At 36.8% G+C, this 26,360-nt stretch overlaps 1 protein-coding gene and 8 non-coding genes across 9 annotated transcripts in view; all 9 read right to left on the bottom strand.

Annotated features, from left to right (window-relative positions):
- The window catches only part of LOC135084185 (twitchin), a 211,053-nt gene that overhangs the window by 119,367 nt on the left and 65,326 nt on the right, over positions 1–26,360 (bottom strand). The window contains exons 61-79 of the mRNA XM_063978926.1: positions 25,893–26,129; positions 25,330–25,466; positions 22,062–22,187; positions 21,546–21,975; positions 21,354–21,459; positions 21,113–21,273; positions 20,890–21,028; positions 20,586–20,800; positions 20,144–20,475; positions 19,837–20,020; positions 19,488–19,612; positions 19,000–19,177; positions 18,391–18,515; positions 16,893–17,052; positions 16,209–16,342; positions 15,672–15,843; positions 14,143–14,294; positions 13,509–13,659; positions 12,684–12,792 (exon numbers count right to left, since the gene is read on the bottom strand). Coding sequence (XP_063834996.1) covers positions 12,684–12,792; positions 13,509–13,659; positions 14,143–14,294; positions 15,672–15,843; positions 16,209–16,342; positions 16,893–17,052; positions 18,391–18,515; positions 19,000–19,177; positions 19,488–19,612; positions 19,837–20,020; positions 20,144–20,475; positions 20,586–20,800; positions 20,890–21,028; positions 21,113–21,273; positions 21,354–21,459; positions 21,546–21,975; positions 22,062–22,187; positions 25,330–25,466; positions 25,893–26,129 — 3,373 coding nt within the window. The remainder of the gene's footprint in view (positions 1–12,683; positions 12,793–13,508; positions 13,660–14,142; positions 14,295–15,671; positions 15,844–16,208; positions 16,343–16,892; positions 17,053–18,390; positions 18,516–18,999; positions 19,178–19,487; positions 19,613–19,836; positions 20,021–20,143; positions 20,476–20,585; positions 20,801–20,889; positions 21,029–21,112; positions 21,274–21,353; positions 21,460–21,545; positions 21,976–22,061; positions 22,188–25,329; positions 25,467–25,892; positions 26,130–26,360) is intronic.
- LOC135084330 (U1 spliceosomal RNA) lies at positions 255–416 on the bottom strand. The gene has a single exon (XR_010259827.1). It is a non-coding gene; the product is annotated as a U1 spliceosomal RNA (small nuclear RNA).
- On the bottom strand, positions 1,631–1,792 carry LOC135084337 (U1 spliceosomal RNA). The gene has a single exon (XR_010259834.1). It is a non-coding gene; the product is annotated as a U1 spliceosomal RNA (small nuclear RNA).
- LOC135084329 (U1 spliceosomal RNA) lies at positions 2,924–3,085 on the bottom strand. The gene has a single exon (XR_010259826.1). It is a non-coding gene; the product is annotated as a U1 spliceosomal RNA (small nuclear RNA).
- LOC135084326 (U1 spliceosomal RNA) lies at positions 3,997–4,158 on the bottom strand. Its single transcript, XR_010259824.1, has one exon. It is a non-coding gene; the product is annotated as a U1 spliceosomal RNA (small nuclear RNA).
- LOC135084335 (U1 spliceosomal RNA) lies at positions 5,205–5,367 on the bottom strand. Its single transcript, XR_010259832.1, has one exon. It is a non-coding gene; the product is annotated as a U1 spliceosomal RNA (small nuclear RNA).
- LOC135084336 (U1 spliceosomal RNA) lies at positions 6,294–6,455 on the bottom strand. The gene has a single exon (XR_010259833.1). It is a non-coding gene; the product is annotated as a U1 spliceosomal RNA (small nuclear RNA).
- Positions 10,492–10,653, bottom strand: LOC135084325 (U1 spliceosomal RNA). Its single transcript, XR_010259823.1, has one exon. It is a non-coding gene; the product is annotated as a U1 spliceosomal RNA (small nuclear RNA).
- On the bottom strand, positions 11,559–11,720 carry LOC135084328 (U1 spliceosomal RNA). Its single transcript, XR_010259825.1, has one exon. It is a non-coding gene; the product is annotated as a U1 spliceosomal RNA (small nuclear RNA).

Raw genomic sequence — 26,360 nt, 5'->3', positions numbered from 1 at the left:
GAAAAAAATCCCACGTTTTTCCGAATAATAATATTCAGATAATTAATTAAAAAAACCACTTGACAGAAGCAGCTATTTCGCAGTGTTATTATAGCATAAACTGGATGCGCGAATAGACTAAATATTGTGCAGGCAAGTTAAAGCTTTCTTAATAAAACATGCTGTATCAGAGGTTGACTCAGACTCAGTCAGCACTCGTATTACAGAATGTCTTGGCTTCGATAATCGTTAATTATCATGTCTAGGTTTTAAGGGGGGGACGGCGCGTACGCAGTCCCCACTACCAAAAATTACGCGTCCGAGTTATCCGCATTAGGGATAATCGCAGGGGTCAACCCGTCCGCAGTGCAATGGACCGGCCTCGCCCTGGGGGAACCGCCTTCGTGATCACGGTGTCCCCTACGCCAGGTAAGTATGCTTTCACAGCGTCGGGCGCCGAGGGTCTTTACAGGAAAAAAAATCTGGACACCGCGGGCTAGGAAAGCGGCGCTCCGCGCGGAGCGACTTCTAGTTGCTTATAGAGTTGCAAATGTTTGGTACGGTTACAGTTTTGCAGGGGTTCGTGCTTTGGGTAAATGAAGCGACATCTAACGAGGGGAGCAGGCCGCAGACCGTTTCAGCTCGGAATGACAACTTCTCAAAATGACAACCGGGGCGCAAAATGTCCACTTCTCGAAATGACAACTTCTTAAAATGTCAACTTCGCTAAAAGACAACTTCTCATAATTTCTATTTCTCACAATGACAAATTCGCATTTGGTCTACTTCGCATAATGTCAACTACTTGTTGATATTTTATTTTCATTATTTCTAGAGTTCTAGTTCTTCTAGAGTTGTCATTATGTAAAGTTGACCAAATGCGAATTTGTCATTGTGAGAAATAGACATTATGAGAAGTTGTCTTTTAGCGAAGTTGACATTTTAAGAAGTTGTCATTTTGAGAAGTGGACATTTTGCGCCCCGGTTGTCATTTTGAGAAGTTGTCATTCCGAGCTGAAACGCCGCAGACCCTTTTCTGTTGGGAACAGTTGTTTAGATTCAGTGGTTTAACAAACACGTAAGGGAAGTTTGTAGATACATCCATAGTTTACTAGATGGCATTTAATTAAAGTATTTAGAGTAACCACAACATGTTATTGACTCAATTAACAATGAAAATATTATTATAAAAATAATGCATTTGTGTGATTGAGTTATTATGTGATGATTATTAATAGGGATATTGTTTATGTTTATGGGGGATATCAGCGCCTGATTATGAACAAAAATACTTAAGTCAGATGTGTTGTTAGCAAAATATTTATAGTTAAAGGAGAAATCCAACCAAGAAGCGATTACTTCAAATACTTCAAAATAAGTTACACATTTTCAAAGAAAATAAACAGGGCGAGCTAATAAAACCGTTTAAAAATACCACGTTTTTCAAAACAATTAAATATTAAAAAAAAACACTTGATAGTAGCACAGAATAATAATAAATACAGCAGCAAATTTTGCAGTGTTATTATAGCATAAATTTTAATATCGCATTAAGCTTCCATAAGGTGCGCTGAGGTTTACCCAGCAGCACTTCTGTTACAGAATGCCTTAAGTTTGGATAATCGATTCAAATCATGTCTAGGGTTTAAGGGGGGGACAGCGCGTACGCAGTCCCCACTACCAAAAATTACGCGTCCGAGTTATCCGCATTAGGGATAATCGCAGGGGTCAACCCGTCCGCAGTGCAATGGACCGGCCTCGCCCTGGGGGAACCGCCTTCGTGATCACGGTGTCCCCTACGCCAGGTAAGTATGCTTTCACAGCGTCGGGCGCCGAGGGTCTTTACAGGAAAAAAAATCTGGACACCGCGGGCTAAGAAAACGGCGCTCAGCGCGGAGCGACATCTAGTTGCCTTCAGTGCTGCAAATGTTTGGTACGGTTCTCGTTTTGTAGGGGTTGTGTGCTCTGGAAAAATGCAGCAACATCTAACGAGGGTGCAGGACTCAGACACTATTCTATTAAGAACAGTTGTTTACATTCCGTAAAACAGCAGACATAATGTAAGGGAGATTGTAGAAACATCCATAGTTATTAGATGGCATTTAATTTAAGTATATTTAGGGAAACCACAACATGTTAGGAATCGATAAACAATGAAATTGTTATAAGAAACATGCATGTGTGACTGAGGTACATATTGTGAGATTTGTGAGGATATCATTTATGTTTATGAGGGATGGCGGCTCCTAATTATGAACAAAAATACTTATGTCAGATGTGTTTTTGGCCACATATACATAAATTATTATGTATGTATAGTAGGAGAAATCACGGAAATCCAACCAAGTAGCGATGCTGTTACTTCAAAATAAGTTATACATTTCCAAACGAAATAAACAGAGTAAGCTAAATAAAACCATTTCAAAAATACCACGTTTTTCTAATCAATACCATATTTAAGATATTAAACTTTCGCGTTCCATTTCAACTAAATTTAAACAGGTATTTCTTTTTAATGCAATATTTTAAAAAATACCACGTGATAGTAGCAGCTAATTCGCAGCGTTATTAAAGGAGAATCCTACTAATATTATACATTCGAAAGTTATTATGGATGTCTGAATGTTTGTTTCTTTTTCACGCAAAAACTGCTGAACGAATTTTGAAGAAAAACTACAGTATCATTGTTTATAACCCAGTATAACATTATGGATATAATTATTATGACCATTAGTGACAAACTAAATTTCACGCGGGTGAAGCCGCGGGCAAAAACTAGTTCGAACTAGAGAGTGAAAATAGAGACTATTTCTTGTAAGACTAAGCTTTCATAAGCTAAGTATTTTTATCTTTTTATTATCTATCTGTGCTAGAGGATGACCCAGCACTCAGCACTTGTGTTACAGAATGACTTAGCTTGGATAATCGATTTAAGGGTTTAAGGGGGGGACGGCGCGTACGCAGTCCCCACTACCAAAAATTACGCGTCCGAGTTATCCGCATTAGGGATAATCGCAGGGGTCAACCCGTCCGCAGTGCAATGGACCGGCCTCGCCCTGGGGGAACCGCCTTCGTGATCACGGTGTCCCCTACGCCAGGTAAGTATGCTTTCACAGCGTCGGGCGCCGAGGGTCTTTACGGGAAAAAAAATCTGGACACCGCGGGCTAAAAAAACGGCGCTCAGCGCGGAGCGACATCTAGTTGCTTTTAGAGTTGCAAATGTTTGGTACGGTTCTCGTTTTGCAGGGGTTGCGTGCTTTGGGAAAATGAAGCGATATCTAACGAGGGGCGCAGGCCGCAGACCCTTTTCTGTTGAGAACAGTTGTTAAGATTCAGTGGTATTACAAACACGCAAGGGAAGTTTGTAGAAACATCCATAGTTTACTAATTGGCATTTAATGAAAGTATTTAGAGAAACTGCAACATGTTATGCATTAAATGATAAAAATAATGCATGTGTGACTAATGCGTTACTTATGATGACCGATTAATTTGGGATATTATTATTATGGGTTATTCATTATTGGGATATTGAGAAAAGGGGACAGCGCCCGATTATGAATAAAAAACAATATTTTTATAAGGAAATTATGTAATAGATCATTGTAAAAATACCACGTGATAGTAGCATCAAATTCGCAGCGTTATTATAGGAGAATCCTACTAATATTATACATTCGAAAGTTATTATGGATGGAATGTTTGTTTCTTTTTCACGCAAAAACTGCTGAACAAATTTTGATGAAAATTTACAGTATTATTGTTTATAACCCAGTATAACATTATGGCTATAATTATTATGACCATCTGTGACAAACTAAATTTCACGCGGGTGAAGCCGCGGGCAAAAACTAGTTCGAACGAGAGAGTGAAAATAGAGACTATTTCTTGTAAGACTAAGCTTAATTTCATAAGCTAAGTATTTTTATCTTTTTATTATCTATCTGTGCTAGAGGATGACCCAGCACTTGTGTTACAGAATGACTTAGCTTGGATAATCGATTTAAGGGTTTAAGGGGGGGACGGCGCGTACGCAGTCCCCACTACCAAAAATTACGCGTCCGAGTTATCCACATTAGGGATAATCGCAGGGGTCAACCCGTCCGCAGTGCAATGGACCGGCCTCGCCCTGGGGGAACCGCCTTCGTGATCACGGTGTCCCCTACGCCAGGTAAGTATGCTTTCACAGCGTCGGGCGCCGAGGGTCTTTACGGGAAAAAAAATCTGGACACCGCGGGCTAAGAAAACGGCGCTCAGCGCGGCGCGACATCTAGTTGCCTTCAGGGGTGTAAATGTTTGGAACGGTTGTCATTGTACAGGGGTTGCGTGCTTTGGGAAAATGCAGCGACATCTAACGAGGGGAGCAGGCCGCAGTCCCTTTTTTGTTGAGAAAATTTGTTTAAACTCAGTGGTTTACCAAACACGTAAGGGAAGTTTATAGTTACATCCATAGTTTACTAGATGGCATTTAACGAAAATATTTAGTGAAACCACATCATAAATTATTAGTATGAATTTATGAATTTATCAAAAAAAATGCATATGTGACTAATGAGTTATTGGTGATGACCGATTAATTGTGATTGGGATATAACGTAATAAATTATCAATTATTAGGATATTGTGTAAGTTTATGAAGGAAAAAAATGAATTTAGTTAGATGTCCTTTGCGCAAAATATTAATTACATGGATAAATCAACCAAGTAGTGATGTTATTTAGTAAGTAGATATTTTCTTACCAGTAGATAACACACTTTTAAATATGGAATAGATCGTTTGTAAAAAAAAAAACCACATGAAATTAGCAGCTATTTCGCAGTAATAAAGGATGGATAGGATAATGTCAAATATCGAACTATACGCAACAGCGCACATTCGACGACAAAACGCGGCAACAGACGCGGCTTCAAAACGCATGCGCGCGTCATTGTGGCGTCATATCATTATAATTATTAGCTGTCGTTGCGATTCCGCGACATGTCGTGACGACACATGATAAATGATAATAATAAATGAAATGACGAGCATATGCATTTTGTGGCCGCGTTTTATCACCTAATGAGCGCTGTCGCTACGCCTTTGCGTATTTGGTAAAAATAGAGATTATTAAATTTTGTGTAGATAAGCACATTTATTTAAGCTTTTATACATTGTGCTAGAGAGATTGACCTAGCACTCATGTATTACAGAAAGACTTAGATTTAAACAGTGTCAAGAGTTTAAGGGGGGGGCGGCGCGTACGCAGTCCCCACTACCAAAAATTACGCGTCCGAGTTATCCACATTAGGGATAATCGCAGGGGTCAACCCGTCCGCAGTGCAATGGACCGGCCTCGCCCTGGGGGAACCGCCTTCGTGATCACGGTGTCCCCTACGCCAGGTAAGTATGCTTTCACAGCGTCGGGCGCCGAGGGTCTTTTCAGGAAAAAAAATCTGGACACCGCGGGCTAAGAAAACGGCGCTCAGTGCGAAGCGACATCTAGTTGCGTTTGGAGTTGCAAATATTTGGTACGGTTACAGTTTTGCAGGGGTTGCTTTGGGGAAAAGAAGCGACATCTACCGAGGGGCGCAGGCCTCAGACACTTTTTTGTTGAGAAAATTTGTTTAGACTCAGTGGTTTACCAAAAACGTAAGGGAAGTTTGTAGTTACATTCTACTATCGACATCTAACGAGGGGTGCAGAACGCAGATACCATTATATTAAAGAAAACTTGTTTAGATTCTGTGATACAACATACATGGAAGGGTGTTTTTAGATACATCCATAGTTTACTAGATGGCATTTAATTAAAATATTTAGGGAAATCACAACATGTTAGGAATCAATAAACAATGAGATTGTTATAAAAATAATATAATGGATGTGTGACTGAGTTACATGTAATGACTATTGATTGGGTTGGGATATTGTTTTAAGTTTATGGGGAGATTATGAACCAAAATACTTAGTCAGATGTGTTTTTATCAAAATATGTATTTATAGAAGGAGAAATAACGAAAACCCAACCAAGTAGCGATGTTACTTCGAATACTTCAAAATAAGTTTAAATACATTTTCAAACGAAAAAAATCCCACGTTTTTCTGAATAATAATATTCAGATAATTAATTAAAAAAACCACTTGACAGTAGCAGCAATTTCGCAGTGTTATTATAGCATAAACTGGATGCGCGAATAGGTAGACTAAATATTGTGCAGGCAAGTTAAAGCTTTCTTAATAATATATGCTGTGTCAGAGGTTGACACAGTCAGCACTCGTATTACAGAATGTCTTGGCTTCGATAGTCGATTTGTATCATGTCTAGGTTTTAAGGGGGGGACAGCGCGTACGCAGTCCCCACTACCAAAAATTACGCGTCCGAGTTATCCGCATTAGGGATAATCGCAGGGGTCAACCTGTCCGCAGTGCAATGGACCGGCCTCGCCCTGGGGGAACCGCCTTCGTGATCACGGTGTCCCCTACGCCAGGTAAGTATGCTTTTACAGCGTCGGGCGCCGAGGGTCTTTACAGGAAAAAAAATCTGGACACCGCGGGCTAAGAAAACGGCGCTCAGCGCGGAGCGACATCTAGTTGCGTTTAGAGTTGCAAATGTTTGGTACGGTTACAGTTTTGCAGGGGTTGCGTGCTTTGGAAAAATGAAGCGACATCTAACGAGGGGAGCAGGCCGCAGACCCTTTTCTGTTGGGAACAGTTGTTTAGATTCAGTGGTTTAACAAACACGTAAGGGAAGTTTGTAGATACATCCATAGTTTACTAGATGGCATTTAATTAAAGTATTTAGAGTAACCACAACATGTTATTGACTCAATAAACAATTAAAATATTGCAACGTTGGGCGTTGGGACGATTAAATAAGTAGACTGACTGCGTATTAAGAGCCCGTTTATTATGAGTGTATAACCTTATATACTACCTATGGGAGGTGAGTGTGTGCGTAGTGACGCGCATACTACACCTCCCCCGTTTTTTTTGTTTTTTTTTTTTACATAAAAGAAAGCCAATGGAAGAAAAAAAAAGGTTTTACAAAATTGGGTACTTGACACCATTCTCCAATAATTTCAAGATTGAGTAAAATAAGACAAAGATATTTTAATTAGTGGTGTCAAATAACCATAACAAATGAATAGTGTTAAAAAATATTAAAAAAGAATTAATACTTAATCTAAACGTGTTGTTGACGACTATTTAAAATGTTTCAACAATAATATTTTTATGTAATACCTATTCATTCATATTAAAGTCATATCCAAGTATTTCGTACTAATTCGTACTATGTAGTACCTAAGTCATATCCATTAAAGTTTCCATACCTATCCGATAATACGTCATTAATTCTTATGAGGTGGCCACCCTCATGTTTTAATAGTTAGTAGATCTACTACACTTACAAGTCATTATTTATTTATTTATAGTCGACTTATTATTCATTTTATCATTTCATCATGGTACTTTTATAAAATGTGCGCGCACTTTATAATAATATTTATTTATTTATAATAATCATTTAAATTAAGGGATAATTTTAAGACTTATTTATGTCTCCAACTATTCTCACAGAGATATCTAGTATGCACCATGATCGAACGAAGGATAATTCCCCTTAATATTATTTATTTTAGTACCATGTTTACATAATATTCATATGTTTAATATTTCAATATTCATTAAATATCTAACAAAATACTTTACAATCTCACAAACCTACGCAATCAATGCATTAGAATATCTTTAAATATTTGGGTGATCAGTCCAAAATAATCAAAAGTATCCTGTGTAATGAATGCATGCCTAACTTTAAGCTCATCTTTACAAACAATATCAAACTATTTTATAACTTTGCCTATCTTAATTTCAAACCAAAACCTGCATTATAACAACAAACCTTTATCTCTTAGCCTTCATCATTTAATAACATTAACGTACATTCCTATGCCTACAGTTTTCTAAACTCACAATAAGTTTTTTTTTATTAACTTTATACATTGTATAAATTATATTCATGTCATAGAATCAAAATTATTCTTATTATCGTCTTATCCGTGTAATCATAATATGATATCAAAATATTATTTTTCATATACATAATTTCAAAGTCATTTTTCTAAATAATTTCTAAAGTTACAAAAGTACTGAATATAGGTAACTGTAATAGAATCATAGTTAAAACAAAACAAATAGAATTTGTGTAAAATAATTTACGTTCATAGTCAAAAACTTTCAATTACAGTTAATCATTGTGCAATATTCTATTGTGTGTTGACCCAAATAAATCAGCAATCGAGTTGTCAGCCAAGTGATATTTTACCTACACTGCAAAATATTTTTCATCATATCAATCATCAAAATCTATAAGTATTACGTTTTAAATGATATAAATTACTTTATTATTTCGTCATTACATAAATATTTTAATTAGTTATATTACTGCATCATGAAAAAATATGACAAAATATTGTTTTACTTCAAAGTTAAATCCAATCAATCAAATCAATCAATAATCCTATTAATGTTCTGTTAAAGATCCATATTAGAGATGTGATCTTGGTGATCTTAAAAGTCTACAAATATGATACTAATTTAAAATATTTACTTGCATATCAAACACAATTATTGTTTAAAAGTAAAGATCTTAATTACAGCGAAGTATTGTGTCGATACGCTAGAAAATACCTACATGTCATCATAACGTGTCTGATGCTAAATCACGTTTTGCTGATTTGTAATAAGTCGTATGCGTTGAGTGCAATGACATGACTGAGTAACAAAATTATTGACCTACTTTTAGACAATCAAATTATTTTAAAAATTACTGTAAATAATTCCTAATCAAATAAAATGTAAAAAAATGAGACTGTAAAATATCACTGGTGTAAAACTACATAACTTAATTGCCAAAATATAAATAAAATCTTAAAAAAAATATCATGAAATAAAATTATTATGCAAATTATTATTCTTTCTTATTATCCAGTATTACTATATTGTTCAATATTATTATGTTATCAGTAAATTTACTAAGTCATCAACAAACGTTATTATAAAATGTAAAACAATTACACAATAAAAATATTCAAATTACCTAGTAATAAACATTTTACATCTTCAATAAAAATATCGAATTCTATATTTATTCCTTTAAGGATATAAAATTGCAATTTTGTGAATTAATTTGAAAATTACAAATAACTTGAAAAATTTGTGAATTAAGTTTAAATTAAATTAGTACATTCAATATATCCATAAAAATATTCTCACAAAATAATTTACTTTACAAAATTACGAAATTATTAAAAAAAAAATCATCAAATTAAACCAATAAATTAACATTTCAAAAATTAAATTAATCTCCAAAATTTAAATGATAATCATAATTAATGAAAAAAAATATTTTACCGTAGAACGACGACCTAATTTTTAAGAGGACAAGAGGACTTTTCTTCATGGGGCATATGGGCACTTCTGCACGGGGACTTATCATGATGTAGGGTTCTCCCGGCTGCGACCACTTCCGACTCGAACACTCCCGGCACCCTGCTAACTGCTGTCAACCTCATCATCTGGCTCCATCATCGCCCGGCACCCAGCACACTGTTGTTACCTCATCTGACTCCATCATCGCCCGGCGCCCAGCTCATACAGTTCTTCATCACCTCGGTCCGTTGTCTTGCTTCTTGATCAGGATCAGGAAATTCTTGATATTTGGCACTGTTATTTCTATTTCACGTACGCATTTATTTTTAGTTCGATAATTTTATTGAAGATTCATTTAGTCCAATTTTAGTCCATTGTTATTAATCCACTTTTCACTACATTTTAAAATTTATTTAATATTATTTTAATTAACTTTAATTTTCTACTAAACCATCTGCGCAATGCTGCGTGAGCAGCACTGGCAGGGTCGCCATGCAACGTTGGGCGTTGGGACGATTAAATAAGTAGACTGACTGCGTATTAAGAGCCCGTTTATTATGAGTGTATAACCTTATATACTACCTATGGGAGGTGAGTGTGTGCGTAGTGACGCGCATACTACAATATTATTATAAAAATAATGCATTTATGTGATTGAGTTATTATGTGATGATTATTAATAGGGATATTGTTTATGTTTATGGGGGATATCAGCGCCTGATTATGAACAAAAATACTTAAGTCACATGTGTTGTTAGCAAAATATTTATAGTTAAAGGAGAAATCCAACCAAGAAGCGATTACTTCAAATACTTCAAAATAAGTTACACATTTTCAAAGGAAATAAACAGGGCGAGCTAATAAAACCGTTTAAAAAATACCACATTTTTTCAAAACAATTAAATATTAAAAAAAAAAACACTTGATAGTAGCACAGAATAATAATAAATACAGCAGCAACTTTTGCAGTGCTATTATAGCATAAATTTTAATATCGCATTAAGCTTCCATAAGGTGCGCTGAGGTTTACCCAGCAGCACTTCTGTTACAGAATGCCTTAAGTTTGGATAATCGATTCAAATCATGTCTAGGGTTTAAGGGGGGGACAGCGCGTACGCAGTCCCCACTACCAAAAATTACGCGTCCGAGTTATCCGCATTAGGGATAATCGCAGGGGTCAACCTGTCCGCAGTGCAATGGACCGGCCTCGCCCTGGGGGAACCGCCTTCGTGATCACGGTGTCCCCTACGCCAGGTAAGTATGCTTTTACAGCGTCGGGCGCCGAGGGTCATTACAGGAAAAAAAATCTGGACACCGCGGGCTAAGAAAACGGCGCTCAGCGCGGAGCGACATCTAGTTGCTTTTAGAGTTGCAAATGTTTGGTACAGTTAGTTTTGCAGGGGTTGCGTGCTTTGGGAAAATGAAACGACATCTAACGAGGGGCGCAGGCCGCAGACCCTTTTCTGTTGAGAACAGTTGTTAAGATTCAGTGGTATTACAAACACGCAAGGGAAGTTTGTAGAAACATCCATAGTTTACTAATTGGCATTTAATGAAAGTATTTAGAGAAACTGCAACATGTTATGAATCAATAAAAAATAATGCATGTGTGACTAATGCGTTACTTATGATGACCGATTAATTTGGGATATTATTATTATGGGTTATTCATTATTGGGATATTGAGAAAAGGGGACAGCGCCCGATTATGAATAAAAAACAATATTTTTATAAGGAAATTCTGTAATAGATCATTGTAAAAATACCACGTGATAGTAGCAGCAAATTCGCAGCGTTATTATAGGAGAATCCTACTAATATTATACATTCGAAAGTTATTATGGATGGAATGTTTGTTTCTTTTTCACGCAAAAACTGCTGAACAAATTTTGATGAAAATTTACAGTATTATTGTTTATAACCCAGTATAACATTATGGCTATAATTATTATGACCATCTGTGACAAACTAAATTTCACGCGGGTGAAGCCGCGGGCAAAAACTAGTTCGAACTAGAGAGTGAAAATAGAGACTATTAATTCTTGTAAGACTAAGCTTTCATAAGCTAAGTATTTTTATCTTTTTATTATCTATCTGTGCTAGAGGATGACCCAGCACTTGTGTTACAGAATGACTTAGTTTGGATAATCGATTTAAGGGTTTAAGGGGGGGACGGCGCGTACGCAGTCCCCACTACCAAAAATTACGCGTCCGAGTTATCCGCATTAGGGATAATCGCAGGGGTCAACCCGTCCGCAGTGCAATGGACCGGCCTCGCCCTGGGGGAACCGCCTTCGTGATCACGGTGTCCCCTACGCCAGGTAAGTATGCTTTCACAGCGTCGGGCGCCGAGGGTCTTTACGGGAAAAAAAATCTGGACACCGCGGGCTAAGAAAACGGCGCTCAGCGCGGAGCGACATCTAGTTGAGCTTTGTGGCGATATTTGACAGGCTTTTTGATACAAACTTCAGTGTGCTTTTAGCTTGAGACAACCATGATGATCTTCAATGTACTGAATTTACACAAATAGATACAAAAATTTTGTACATTGATTTAATTTATATTTAAAAAAAATGTGCTTTACTAATATCATTGTGCAAGTATGACCCTTCTGAAAGTTTTTAAGTGGTAGGTAGGTATTTAGTAAAATTCCTACAGTGTGATTTAATGTTTTTTGCGATTTTTCAAGTTAAGTGAGTTAAAATTAAATTACTCATACAGAATTCTTTTAATAAGTGACACATTTATTGCATATTGTTATTATGAGACTTTAATTTGATTGGTTTGGCATATTATAAAGCAATCTAATAATAACGTTTAGTATGCTTTACCTTGGGATGCTTTATTATCTAAGCTTGGGATATAAAAAAACCCAAAGTAATTTACTTTCCTATTCAAACCAAGAACAATACAATTATATTAATGTCCCAGAAATAAGCATGTAATTTAATTTGATTCTAGCAAGAATATTGCTTAAAGAATTTGTGTAAACATAGTGTCATAAGTATGCAGAAATTTTTAAATAAGAAACATATTGTCAGCTTTTACCTTAACCTCACTACTCAGTAGTCATTTAGGTCTTATACCTACACTACTACCATATTATTATGGCTTTTTGGGCTTCAGCTCAGGACCCCGTGGATTCAAGGGCCTCCCACCAGGCAAGTCAAGTCAACGTCAAAAATCGGCAATAATGAGAAGGAATATAGTAGGTCGGCCCCTAAGCAGTATTAACCCTAAAGTCACTGTCCAGACCTGAGAGGTGGTATTTAAGTAAAAATGCAGCACTTACCATGACATCTCTGGTGGGGGTTCACCGATGACATCCACCGACCACTTGTGAGTGCGGCCTGCCTTGATGATCACCGACTTGAATGTGCTGCGCTCGATGCGTGGCTTCACTGCATTAGAGAAGACATTATTAAATCAGTTTCTTAGTAATGAACCTTTCATAGTATAGTTCAGCCTATATCCTAGGCCTAGGACTCTTCAGTGACTTGGCCCACTTTTAGCTTGAATTCATGACCTCACTGGATTGAATTTTTAAATATTTTTTTCTTTTGCATATTATTTAAAAATTCAATTCAGTAGCTTGGCCCATGGACCAAGATAAAAGTGGGATAAGTCGCTGAAGACTCCTAGTACTCCAATGAGAACAATCTAACAATAGATTTCTATTGTCTTATTTTACTGCTACTTGATGTGCTAGTATTTTAAGTTCTTCAAATGTCAGTTCTAAAAGCTCTTACATATCAACTTTTTCTACATGAACCCTACTATTATTCAGGACAATTATAGTGGAGTGCTAAGAATAAATTAGTAGTGCAAAAAATACATTCAACCTCTTTCCCTTTTTTCAAATAAGATTCTCCATCCTAGTATGGTTTAGCAATGAGAATTTTACTGATTGGATTTAGTTAATTTTATACAAATAAAAGAATTGAAGCAATTGAAGCCAAGCAGAAATTGTTCATCATCATCTCATTTCAGCCATGGGTTGTCCACTGTTGAATACAGGCCTCCCCCAATGGTTTCCGTGTTGCCCGGTTGGTAGCGGCCTGCGTCCAGCGCCTTCTTGCTACCTTAGCAGAAATTATTAGTCAATAACAATACTCACAGTTCTTGTGCTTGCACAGGTGGTTGTCAGTAGGCTGCGAAGCCTCACCGACTCCGGCCTTGTTATGCGCCTTCACTCGGAACTGGTATACCATCTTCTCTTTGAGGCCTTCTACCTTGTACTCAGTCTTTGTGTCGTTGGTCTTGGTCACCTATATAAGCGATTAAAATTCAATTAATAAATGAGGGAGCTGATAATAGCTATAAGATTTTAAAAAAAGATTGGTAAAAAATTGATCTAAGTAGTGTATTGGTCCCCTAGAATAACGAAAATAGTTTAATTTCTGATGCAGTAGTTTACTTTAAATGAATCATCAAATATTAATTATGTATGTCTTTTAGTAGGTAAATAAATATAAATAAATATTTATTTCATTAGTTTTTGATCATTTCTTACATTACTATCAAATACAAGTAGTTAAAAAACCTATTTGAAACTGAGATGAAAGAAAGTATTAAGTACTTACTAGTTAAATTGTGCATCTAGGAGTAGCTTTATAGTTTTTATCATTACTAAGTAAAAGTTATTCATTGAATAAGTTTGATCACTGATAATCTGAATTTCATGAATGAAAAACCTACCAAAACTGTTTTCAAGCTAAGCCAAAGTGTACTAGATTGTTGTTTAGACGTACCTCGATCCAGTCTGGTGAGAATTTGTCTTTCATTTCAACAACGTAGCCCAAAATTGGTCTTCCACCATCGTCTACTGGCGGTTCCCATTGCAGTGTGACCGACATGTTGTCGTAGTCCACAATATTGGGCTTGCTTGGCGCCTTCGGTGGGTCTGGAAGGAAAATACAGGGATTACCATGGTGAAAATGTGTTTTTCTGATACTGAAGAAACTTTTTTTGTTTGTAAACAAAATTCAAAAGTTTAGTGAAAAAGTTTGACAGCTCAACGACCGCCCGCCAATTTTGCTGTCACTGTCAACAGTTGTCAACTGTCTTGTCATATAGCGTTTAGTTCCATCCAATACTTGCTAATGGTTTTGTGAAGTTTAGTTGTACTCAGCAGCAGTTAAAAAATAACATAAATACAGTGTGAGTCATGTTAAAGTGTACATATGAAAATAGATGAAACTAGACCTATTTTTATCGACAAAAAAGAGGTCAAAAATTTTATGAGTTTTTTTTTTAATTTTTTATAGAATTTTTTTTCTTCCAATTACTTATTGTAAAGAAAACGTAATAACTTTAAAACTAAGAGGTATATCCTGATAAAATAAAAACAGTAATAATGCTAAATAACAGGCAATACTAAAAAAAATACATAAAATACATAAAAAAGGCCAATAAATAATAAAAAAAGATACTTTTTGAAAAAAATCTGCTTTTAAATTTGTGTTTTTTTGGTTATTTGACAAATTTCTCCAAAAAATGCCCCTATAACCGGTGGTTTTTATTACTTTGTATTATTCTCTATCGTATTACCTTCGTAAAACCAAAAATCGCATGTATCTATCCCTATCACAACGTGTGCAATGATCGTTTGAACTAAGCCTCTCCGGGCACGCCATTCAACGCTTCGTTAACAACGAAACTGAAAATGGCTCTAGATTTGTTATTTTGATAAAGACAAGTTAGATTTTAAATAAAAACAAAAGATTTCGAAGTAAAATAATCATTTTAGTTAAAATTAAAATTGTCTCTAACTGCAGCGGAGAATAATGTTGTGGCAGGCCTTTGTTCAAACGATCATAGCAAATGTTGTGATAGGGATAGAGACATGCGATTTTTGGTTTTACAAAGATAATACGATAGAGAATAATACAAAGTAATAAAAACCACCTGTTATAGGGGCATTTTTTGGAGAAATTTATCAAATAAACAAAAAAACACGAATTTTAAAGCAGATTTTTTTCAAAAAGTATCATTATTTATTATTTGTTGGCCTTTTTTGTGTATTTTATGTATTTTTTTAGTATTGCCTGTTATTTAGAATTATTGCTGTTATTATTTTATCAGGATATACCGCTTAGTTTAAAAGTTATTACGTTTTCTTTACAATAAGTAATTGGAAGAAAAAAAATTCTATAAAAAATTAAAAAAAAATCTCAAAAAAATTTTGACCTCTTTTTTGTCGATAAAAATAGGTCTAGTTTCATCTATTTTCATATGTACACTTTAACGTGACTCACACTGTATAGATATTTCTACTTACCGTAAGGATTCTTGGCAACAATGAATCCGTCTGTCTCCAGAGGCTCAGACTCGCCCTCCTTGTTGACGGCCCGTACTCTGAACTTGTACTTGTGGTTCGGAGTGAGACCCTTGACCGTGAACTCTGTTGGCTCAGCTCCAGTCTCACCACATGGCACCCAGTTGCCGGTGTCCTATAAAAAAGTAGTAGGTAAGTATTGGGGAAACTGGGAAAACAATCTCAGAATAAAAGGTCCCGGGTTCATTATTCCCAGTGGGGGCAAAACTTTCTGCTCAATAGGACTTGTCCTAGTCCGTCTAGGCTAGCTCGCTACCACTAAGTATCTTACTAAATCTGTCACAAACTACAGGGTTAACAGTATAGTCGTATTTCGGCTGTTGAAGGTAAGGATAGCCAGTTTCTACGGTTGAAGCTTGCTTCCACCTCCGGCCTGATCATCACTTTCTTTGAGATGCAGGCCAAGAGTTTCTCCTTTAAGTATTAAATTATATGCTGGATAATTGATAATTTCTATGCTGAATCTAGAGGATGACTCACCATGTCCATCTTCTCGAGTGTGTATCCAGTGATGTCGGATCCCTGCCAGTCGTCGGGCTTCTGCCATTTGACAGTCGCCTTCTCGGCGCGGATGTCCACAACCTCTATGGGGCCGTTGGGGCGGTTGGGTTTGTCTGCAAAAATCGCAGCGAATGTTAGATTTCAAGAGAGTAAGACGTAGGGTAACATTAATGATGTTGGGAAAATATCGTCTCCAAACGTAAAAAAAGTCAATTGAATGAAAGTAGGTAACCTAAACATTAGATCTCTGTTGCCTAATGGAACTAATGAAGTGTTTTGCAAACTCAAGGTAAACTTGTCAAATTTTTAATCCGTTTATTTGAACCAGTCACGGGCTAAATATTTTATGAGTGAATCTTACTAATGTAACTTTCTCAAGGGTAACTCGGGTGTCTTTTCCTATAAGCCACACACTATGTGTGTCAATAGTCGATCTAATATTAGGTACCTATAGCTACAAAGTAAGTCAATGCCAGAGGTATAGGAGCAGCACTGGAGGGTGTTTTTGTGGCGTCAAACGCCAGCGAGACGCTGATTCAGATGTCCTTCAGACTTGTATGCCCTGTCACATCTTATCACCCCTCTTGTGCTGGCCCGGACTCAGTTATGCGCTAAGGACACCTTTAATACGCGTCTGCTAAAGCATTTATAAAACACACTTACCCAACACAACAACGTCGGCTATGCTCTCGCAGGTTCCCGACGAGTTGGTGAGCACCAGCTTGTACTTCCCGCTGTCTGGCCTGGTGGTCTTCCTCACAGTCAGGACTGTGTTCTTCTCATACTTGTCAATGGTGATGCGGTCGCCGTCATCCTTGATCTCCTGCACACGGATGGTTGTGTTACGAGGAGCTTTGGGGGATCGAATCTGATCTTTTGATGTTTTAATGTAAGTTAGAATTACTGATGTAATAAGTGACGAATGACTGACTGTAATATGCGTTTTATTTTAGTTAAGATTCAACTGTGTGATATTTTACTTTTATTTTTGATGCAATCGAAGAAGAAAATGATGCCGTAGCATGTACGTTTTATTGATTACTTGATCGTCGTTTTATTAGATGATATTTACTGGTGTTATCATGGTATTGGTTGATCATGATTAAAAATAATTTTTCGAGACAAAATGTAACTTGTTCTTCCTATCTTCCCTTAGAGTCACAATAGGGAAAGGAAGATGTTACGAACATATCCCATTTTCCCTCGGTACATCCAAGGGTGTGATCGTTACAATGATCGATTGTGCTATTATGTATATCAAGTGAATCAAAGTGCAATTATGTACGAATGTGTAATGGAGTTCAAATTCAATGTTGCGATCAGATTCAATCCAAAATACGTAAACATAAAGTTTTATTAGATAGTTATTGTTAAGTGTGACAGTATTATGTTAGTGTTATGTGTTGTTTTAGTTGGCATTAAAATGCCGATATGAAAGTGTTATCACATTGTTTTAATGAATCAATATCAATCAATAAAGAATACTTAATAATGGTCAAGGTATGGGACATGACCATTCGATGGTTACCGTGAAGAATCAAGAATTGAAATCTACTTTTAATGTGCATGTTGGTGCATTCTATATTAATTTAAAAGTAACTTCCTTAATATGTAAAGTTGTTAAAACATTGAAAGCGATATATCGAGTCCTTTGACAAAGGTGAATCGCACACATTGCGATTTTCTTAAATACATAGTAGTATGTAGGTACTTTTGAGTATGATGAAATGAACTTTAAGTTAACTTTAAAAATAAAAATATCAGCATTGCGTACAGTTTTTATTTTATTTTTTTCAGAAATTTTCGTCAATAGAATCCTAACTTAAAATTCATTTCATAGTGTGCGTATTTCTGTATAAAGTGTAGTTTTGTTAGCCACATTTATGTAGATATAGATAAGACAGTTTCAGTAGATTTTAGAACATTTATAAACGACAACATTCAGTTTCACCCTGACCTTCTCCGTGTACGCCTTTCCGCGTTTCTTTTTTGGAAAAAAGTAAAATATACGTTATTATAATAATCCAATTAAAACTCGACGGTAGATTTGCTACAAATATCAAAGATGATTCCACGAAAAGAAACTTCGTGCAAGTAATTTCAAGATCAATCTGCTGGAAAAAAAAATTAGAAAAAGGAGTCTAAAGAAAAAAGTATTTACCTCTTCACCCTTGAACCATTTGACTTCCGGTTCAGGTTCACCACCGTACTTGATGTCGTAGGTGATCACTTGTCCCTTCTTGATGATCATTCCTTGGAGACCGTCTCCGATGATGTATGGTTTGACTGTAAATAATATTACAGTTAATTTCAGTTGTTTGATTTCCTGCCTTGCTCTTCAACAACGCTACAATAAAAACCCATTGATTTAACAATAAATATTTTTCAGAAGCTAGAAACTTTATTTAATCTTAGAACAGCTAAAGCCCGATCTGTGAGCACGTAGAATTTTGTCCAATGACCCCAAGCTACCCATCCTTAACAGACAAAATTCTACGTGCTCACAGACCAGACTATAGTACCAATAACCATTTTTCAGTTGACTAAATAAATATCGAGTTAGAGACCTGATGACGTCTTAGACCCCTTTGCCATAAAAAATCTAAGAGGAGTCGCCTTTTGTCAGCTCTTAAAAAGTATTTCTATTGACTAGGGACGATGAGTGTCGACTACCCTATTGTGCTGAGATTCCAATTTTTCCTTTTTATTCTTTAAGGAGTAAAAAAGATTTTTCAGTTTTTAGATGGAGTTCCTATCCATTTCTACTCACCAAATCTGCACTTAGCCACAATTGGCTTCGTGCTGTCACTGGGTTCACCAGGTCCAGCCTTGTTGATGGCGCGGACCCTGAACTCGTAAGTGCATCCTTCCTTGAGTCCATCCTGGGTTGCAGCCAGGCAGTCGCCGGGCACCTCCTTACCCTTTACCCAGTCTTTGCCGAACTTTTCCTGGAGACGCAATAATCATCATTAGTAGTAGTTAGTTGAAAAGATAAATATTCAAGATGAGTGTACTTCAATGATTTGACTACAACAGCTGCTGGCTGTCTTACACGTTTCTTTCATTGGTGCGTATTACAGAACTAAGCCCAAAACTAAAATCATTTTCAAACATAGATTGAGGTTATTAGAAGCATAATACCAATCACAGGACTGAGTCTAGGTAGTTTGAGAATAGAGTTCTGAGTTGAGGCAGAAAAATTCTTCAGGCCCGGTATAGCTCCAGTGTTTAGTTCTGTGTTAGGAACTTATTATTTACCTTGTACTCAATAACGTATCCGGTGATTTCGGCACCACCATCATTGTCTGGCTTCTGCCATTTGAGATCAGCGTGATCCTTGTCCCAGTCGACGAGCTCCACATTCTTCGGTTTAGATGGCTCGTCTGAAAAGAAATTGATTGGTTACATTATTTTACTGACCCAAGAAGCTTAGGCTGATAAAGGTGACTGAAGCCGCCACTTCTTCTCAGCACCAGCCCATACTATTGTCCCGAGATGGTGGTAGGGCAACGGCAAGCTATTGTGATGTGTATAAGCGCCCTGGGAAGGGCCTAAGTACTAAATAAAAGCTTTGACTTTAGTTTGTGATGGTTGATTCAATTCTTACCCCATGGATCTTTAGCAAGCACAGGCTTGCCGAAAATTCCAGGTTCGCTGGAACCGATCTTGTTGACGGCACGAATTCTGAACTTGTACGTCTTCTTTGCGATGAGATCTTCAACCTTGTATTTCATTGGTTGGCCAAGTGGCACCTCAGCCACGTTGTCCCAACCGGCTTTGAGGGACAGGTCCTAAAACACCATGTTAATAATTACATAATTGAACTTAGCAAAATTTTATAACAACAGCCTGGTGGGATTGGTAACCCTGGCAAAATTTTCAAGTACGATTTTTTCGTTTGTAACATTATTTACCTGTCTTTCGATGATGTATTTCACAATAGGGGAACCACCATCGTCTTGAGGCGTCTTCCACGAGACAACGCATGATGTCTGGAAAACTTCCGATACCTCCACATTCTGGGGAGGTGTTGGTACTCCTTGCATTGTGATGGTAACATCTTTGGAGTCTTCACCCTGGGCGTTGGACAGCTTAATCGTGTACTTGCCCGAAGCCTCTCTTGTCGGCTTCTTGATCTTGAACAGTACTTTCTCTTGCTCAACCACTGCCTCGACTTCCTTGATAGGCAAGGCTTTGCCATCTTTCCATAATTTAGCTTCGATAGGCGTTTGTCGGGTGCCATCAACTGTACAAAGAAAGTTATTTTAAATAACGAGGGCCACTAGAGCGTTTACTTACATCTTGAAACAAAGTCAACTTGGTTTGAGTTGACTAATATGGGTGCATTATACTTACTTTTATAAGGCACCTCAATGACGAACGGCTGTCCAGCTGGTCCGTAGAAATCGTCGGGACACTCAATAGATGGTTTCGACTCTCCCTTCTTCACCGTGAGCTTACAAGACGAGCTCAACTTGCCGGACTCGCAGAGAATCTCACCATCATCTTCCATCTCCAGTTTGTTGAAGATAAGCTGGTGTTTACCACCGCCCAGGTTTTTGATTTCAACCCTATTCAAAAAAATAAAGAGTTATTAAAAGTAATCTTGATCATTTTTAACAATCATTAAAAATAGATAAAAATAAAATTATTTCTGTACCTTTCGTTAGGAACAATAGGTGTTCCATTGAAAGACCAAACAGCCTCAGCTGTCTGATCCTGAAGTTCTACTTCCAGGACAACCTTGTCCCTCTCAATTGCTTCGGTGTCCTTCAACTTCTTGTTGAAGCGATTCGAGTCTAGAAAAAGATGCAAATTAATCTTCTACTCACTTCAAAATCTAAACCTCTCACTTTTAATATATTTCATGTGTTTCTACTTACAATTGACGATCAACTCGCACGTTGTCTCATCGGCGTTGGTCGTACATTTGTAGTTGCCAGCGTCAGTGACCTTGGCATCCTTAATGACGACCTTGCGTTTACGACCCTCCTTCACAATCGTGACTCGTTTGTCTGTCTTTAATGGCTCATTGTTCTTGAACCTGTTAAGAATTGTTCATTATGTTCAAGTCCTAGGTCGTTCACATTTATGATTTGAAGTTTGAATTTTTATTCTACTTACCACTTCACAGTGCCACCAGCATCGTCCAATTCACAAAGTAACGTGATGGTGTCTTTCTCAATTGCTTGTTGCGATTTGAGAACCTTGGTGAATTTGTACGGGTATTCTGAAAAAAGTTTATGATTTGAGTATCAGGACATATTAATATTCCTAAAAAATAAATGACTGCAAGTAATTGATTTTAATACTTACCAACAATCTTGACATCAGTTTCAGTCTTGTCAGTTTGCTTCTCAATTTTACACGTGTATTTGCCGGCATCTTCAAACTTAGCGTTCTTGATCACCAGCCTGCATACACCAGACAGATCTTTCGAGATTTGGAATTCTTCTCCGTCTTCGATCTTGGTTTCTCCCTTCCACCAAGAGACGATAGCCAAACTGTTTGAAATAGCGCACTCGAGCACGACTTCATGCTCGAAGTATCCACTTGTGGTCTTTTTCAGGTTCTTCGTGAAGCTGTACGTCGGGTCAGGCTCGTCTACTTGTAAGAAGGCGGTGCAAGTGATACCACCGATTTCAATCGTGATTTTACCCGTGTCTTCTACCTTCGGGTTCATAATGATCAGCTTGTACGAGTCTTGTTCGTTTGTCATCTTGTATTTTGAGCCTGGGAATAGCTCCTGAAATGGTGCAAATGTAATTTCAGTTATGCAAGTCATATCAATACCTACTTATATGAATATATCTTTTGGATAAGAATACATACGTCCTTTCGCAAAAACCATTTCGGTTTCGAATTGGGCTTCGTGAAGATGGCCTCGAATACCACCTTCTTATCCTTGCCTTCCTTTGCAAATTGATCTACGAGGGGCTTCAAGAACGACTCTTGTTTCTGAAAGCAATTTCAGTGCCAATTAATATACCTATTGAGGTAAAAGTACAACGGTGCAGTCACAAAAAAGTGCTCGGTACAAAAAGCTGTTCAGGTGCTGATCAGAAGACACCCTCGGATTCATCCCTCGCTGTCAACGTCATTCGGCATGTTAAGAGATGCAAGTTGAAAACCATCTGTGTAACCGTTACATTCGTCAGCCGAGGCGTTAGGTTCATCAGCCATTCTTTCATCATCGTCACTCGCAACCACAACCAAACTCCATGCTTTTGTACAGAAATTGGAATTTTCGTGTTTCGAAGAATTGTGCAAAGTGAACCGTCATATTTCCAGTGCCGATCACAGTTTTTTGGAAGTGAAATACCCTGTAACGTTGATGTTCTTGTGCAACTATTTGACATCGTGGTGCGTTGTGCTACTATAGATATTGACGAAAGAGTGCACAGAAAAGTTGCTTTTCATAGAATAGAGGATAGAGTGTTGTAGAGGTGCCATCTATGTAATATCGATAGCGTCGCAAGATGCCAGTAATTAAGATGAGATGTATCATTATCAAGTATCTGAAGTATTGAGAGACACCAATAATAGTCCCATTTAAGCTAATGTGTACAAAATCGATAATACAAAATGCGACTAGTTTTAAGATTATTAATCTTGTCGTAAGGTCAGCTAGGCCTTCAGCAGTCAAGGGCAAGGTTGAATTTTCATCTCCAAGTTTAAAAGGATTAAATAATATCCTTAATAATGATACATCTCATGTTACTACTGGAACATAACATTTTGTGCGACAAATATTTTACAGTTGGTGACCACAATATAGAGTGCACTGTGCCGTCCTATGGTGGACATTATTTCGATGTCAAACCTCGTCTTTTTTGAACGAGTGCAGAACCGGCCAGTCGGGGATCAGTTCAGCCAGTGACGGTCTTCTATTATGGGATCTCTATAAAATATCCATTCATCCTTAGTCAAATCTTTACACATTTATCTTCTTATCTTTTTTGGCATGGGTTCATATTTAGATCTCAGACACAACAATTTTGATTAAAATATTCACAGCGAATTACGTGTTGTGTAGATAAGCTGTTATCAATTAACGCTTTTAATACAATTAAAAATTCACAATTTTTATGACACATAGATTATTGAAAAACAAATTCCAACATCTGCAAACACCGGATGCATCAGCTGAAATTAATAATGAATTAAGTGGACAAAGGACATAGTTTTGATATTAATGACGTGACAGAAGCTCCTCAATCCGACGTCAAATAAAAACCTGGAAATACAAAGAACGGACAAAATACCAAAAGTGATATAATCATCAAATTCATTCCACTTACATTCCCTGAAATCATGTTCAAGTTAAAGAAAAGTGAAGTGGTGATACAAAAACATTGTGCGAGTTATTTTTTAATTCAGTTTTAATGTATTATTTTATTTAAATCGCTCCGGAATTATGATCTTCAAACTGTTGTATAGTCATTAATATTTTTACTATTGCAAAGAACATAAAACATAAATACTAAAGAATGGACTATTAACAAACATTCCAGTATTTTTGAAGGTAACAATTCCAGAGGATAAGTTTAGTTTTGTTTTAGTTTATCATTCAGTGTTCATTCATTTAAAAGAACACTTGCGTCCTTTAGAAACAAATTATGATAATATTCTTGTGCTATTTACTGAAATTATAAATACCAAAGAAGATGACGTGTTAAGGTTTCTAAAAGATACAAAGCTCTTGGTTTTATACGGTTTACGGTTTATCTTTCCTTTTTATCGAACCTTTATTTTAGCAGCCTCCATCAAAGCGGGCCAATCAGGTATTATTTCTGATAGAGACATACGTCTCTTAATCTCAAAGATACCCTAGAATCGACAAGAGACGTTACTATTACAGTTAATGATAGCCAACTGAGGAGAAGCTAGATGACTTTAGCTAAATAACCAAAGCGTTACTGATTGGAGCAGGACGACACAATGATCAATGAATCGATTGATTAAAGTAGATGAGAAGAATCATTCGCTGATGAAATAAATGAAAATGTACCGCAAATCAACTGATTCAAGTGAATAAGTAGGTACTTTAAATTTATCAAACGTACCCAAAAAATTTGGAACTTACAGTAAAGCCGAAAATTTTGAATGAATTACAAATTCTCCTTATGAATCCACCATTTGAAGAAGACATTTTTATTTTACTTGAAGTACTTCCGTTTATTAATTCACAAAACTAAGCCAATATTGCGTATTTATTTTGTAACAACAATGTCATTTTAGACTTTGTTGACAAAACATGAAATGACGTTTGCTTTTTTCAATAGTGATTTTAATTAAAAAAAAAAAAATTCCAAACCAATGAACCTCGTTTACGAACTATAAAGTTCTCGAGCATAGCCGAGAATGTTCAAGAGTTTTGAGAAAAATGCAAGTTTTATAATGCTGTGATCTATGATGATAAAATGACGATATTAATGGACAAGACAACATAATGGATAGACAAGTTCAATTCAGAAGAGATCAGGCAAGATGCAACATTGTTAACAATACCATCACTGAAGACAAAAATATTGAAATGCAAGATGGAATGAACGATGATAATACATTCTAGAATACTGAGGACCTTAAACCAGGACCAATTGGAAGAGCTCCTGCGTCTGTCAGCGGGGAATCTAAACATCTCCACACCCTCGGAGACGACTACTATGAAGCCATCTTCTTCGAAATATCCAGTCTCTAAGCCCTAAAGATCAAATATATGATGCATTCGATGTCATAAAAGTAAAGGTTACCTAAAATGTTATTGACAGTCAAATGGTCAACATCAATAAACCAGATTTTCAAGGTGAGTTGAAACGCAATTTTAGCCATTTGCCTGATGGAGCTGCCTGTCTTCTTGTTTTATTTATAAATTTAACTTTTAATATAATAAAACAGTGCAGAAAAATGACAGATTATTAAAAGTAATGCATTGAGTTATAATGTACTACGTACTAATATTACTTCAATGAAGTAATGTAATATTTTTCTGCATTGTTTTGTTTTACTTTATTTATTTGGTTTTTAAGATGTTTATATCACCACCTATCTATTGACAGCTTTAATCAGGGTAAATAAAGTATCAGGAAAAGATAATTACCTTTTCGACCTTCTTGAGTGGTGGTATAGGCTTCTCAGTTTCCTTGAGGTCTCCCCAGTCGGGGTCCTCTTTCTTTTCGCCCCATTTTGCGTACTTTCTCTTCTTAAGCATAGCACGGAAGTCCATGCCACTGGAGTCTGTAATAAACGTAACCATGTTGGACTATTTTCTTCTAGAATTTAGAGCTGGTCTGTTTTTTCTTTGCGCATTTTGAATTGCGATATTGAGATACTAAAAGGATTATGTACGTTCTGTCTACCCGTAGCCGCGTGTTTTCATAGGCAAGATGTGATGACGGAAAGAAAAATAAAAATGTACTTAGATAGAACATTTAAAAGAACGAAATGCAAACAATGCTAGATTACTCTAGACAATAATACTGTTGTATGTAGGAAGATTTAAGGGAATGCAGAAATATGCAATAGTATTGAGGTGAGTAAGTATGTATAACGTTGGCATTGCTACGATAAACAATATCTACAGGATACCATATACACAGGCAATGTAAAGCCTCTATGTGAAGCAAATTTTAATGGAACTTTTGAAGTAATAAAGATCCTCACCAGACACGTAGAGCTGCATCTCAGCGGAGTCCTCCCCGTGGATGTTGCTGACCACCACCTTGTATTTGCCTTCATCGTTGGGCTTCACCTTCCTCATGCACAAAGTAATGAGGCCGGTTTCACCATCCGTGACGTATTTGAAGCGTCCACCTTCAATGATCTCAGTGACGCCTTTGTAGAACTTGAATGTTGGTGGAGGATTACCCTCCACTTGTACCGTGAGGTATCCAGTTTGGTCTGAAGGAAATAGTTTTGTTAGATCGACGGTCCCTACGTACAGTTCAGTATCTACCAGTTCCGTGATTTGCCGTTTTTGTTTGCAAAACCTTCAGAGCACCCAACAGTTACGGCTCAGTTAAAAAAACATACAGTTTTTATTCAAATTGAGCCTTAAAACATCAAAAAACAAATCCCGCAACTACAAAATTGGTACGATTTCCGCAGTAAAATTGCATTAATGGCAGTTAA

The sequence above is a fragment of the Ostrinia nubilalis genome, chromosome 25 (genome assembly GCF_963855985.1).
Source record: "Ostrinia nubilalis chromosome 25, ilOstNubi1.1, whole genome shotgun sequence".
NCBI lineage: Eukaryota > Metazoa > Arthropoda > Insecta > Lepidoptera > Crambidae > Ostrinia > Ostrinia nubilalis.
This window is presented reverse-complemented; position numbering and strand designations above follow the sequence as displayed.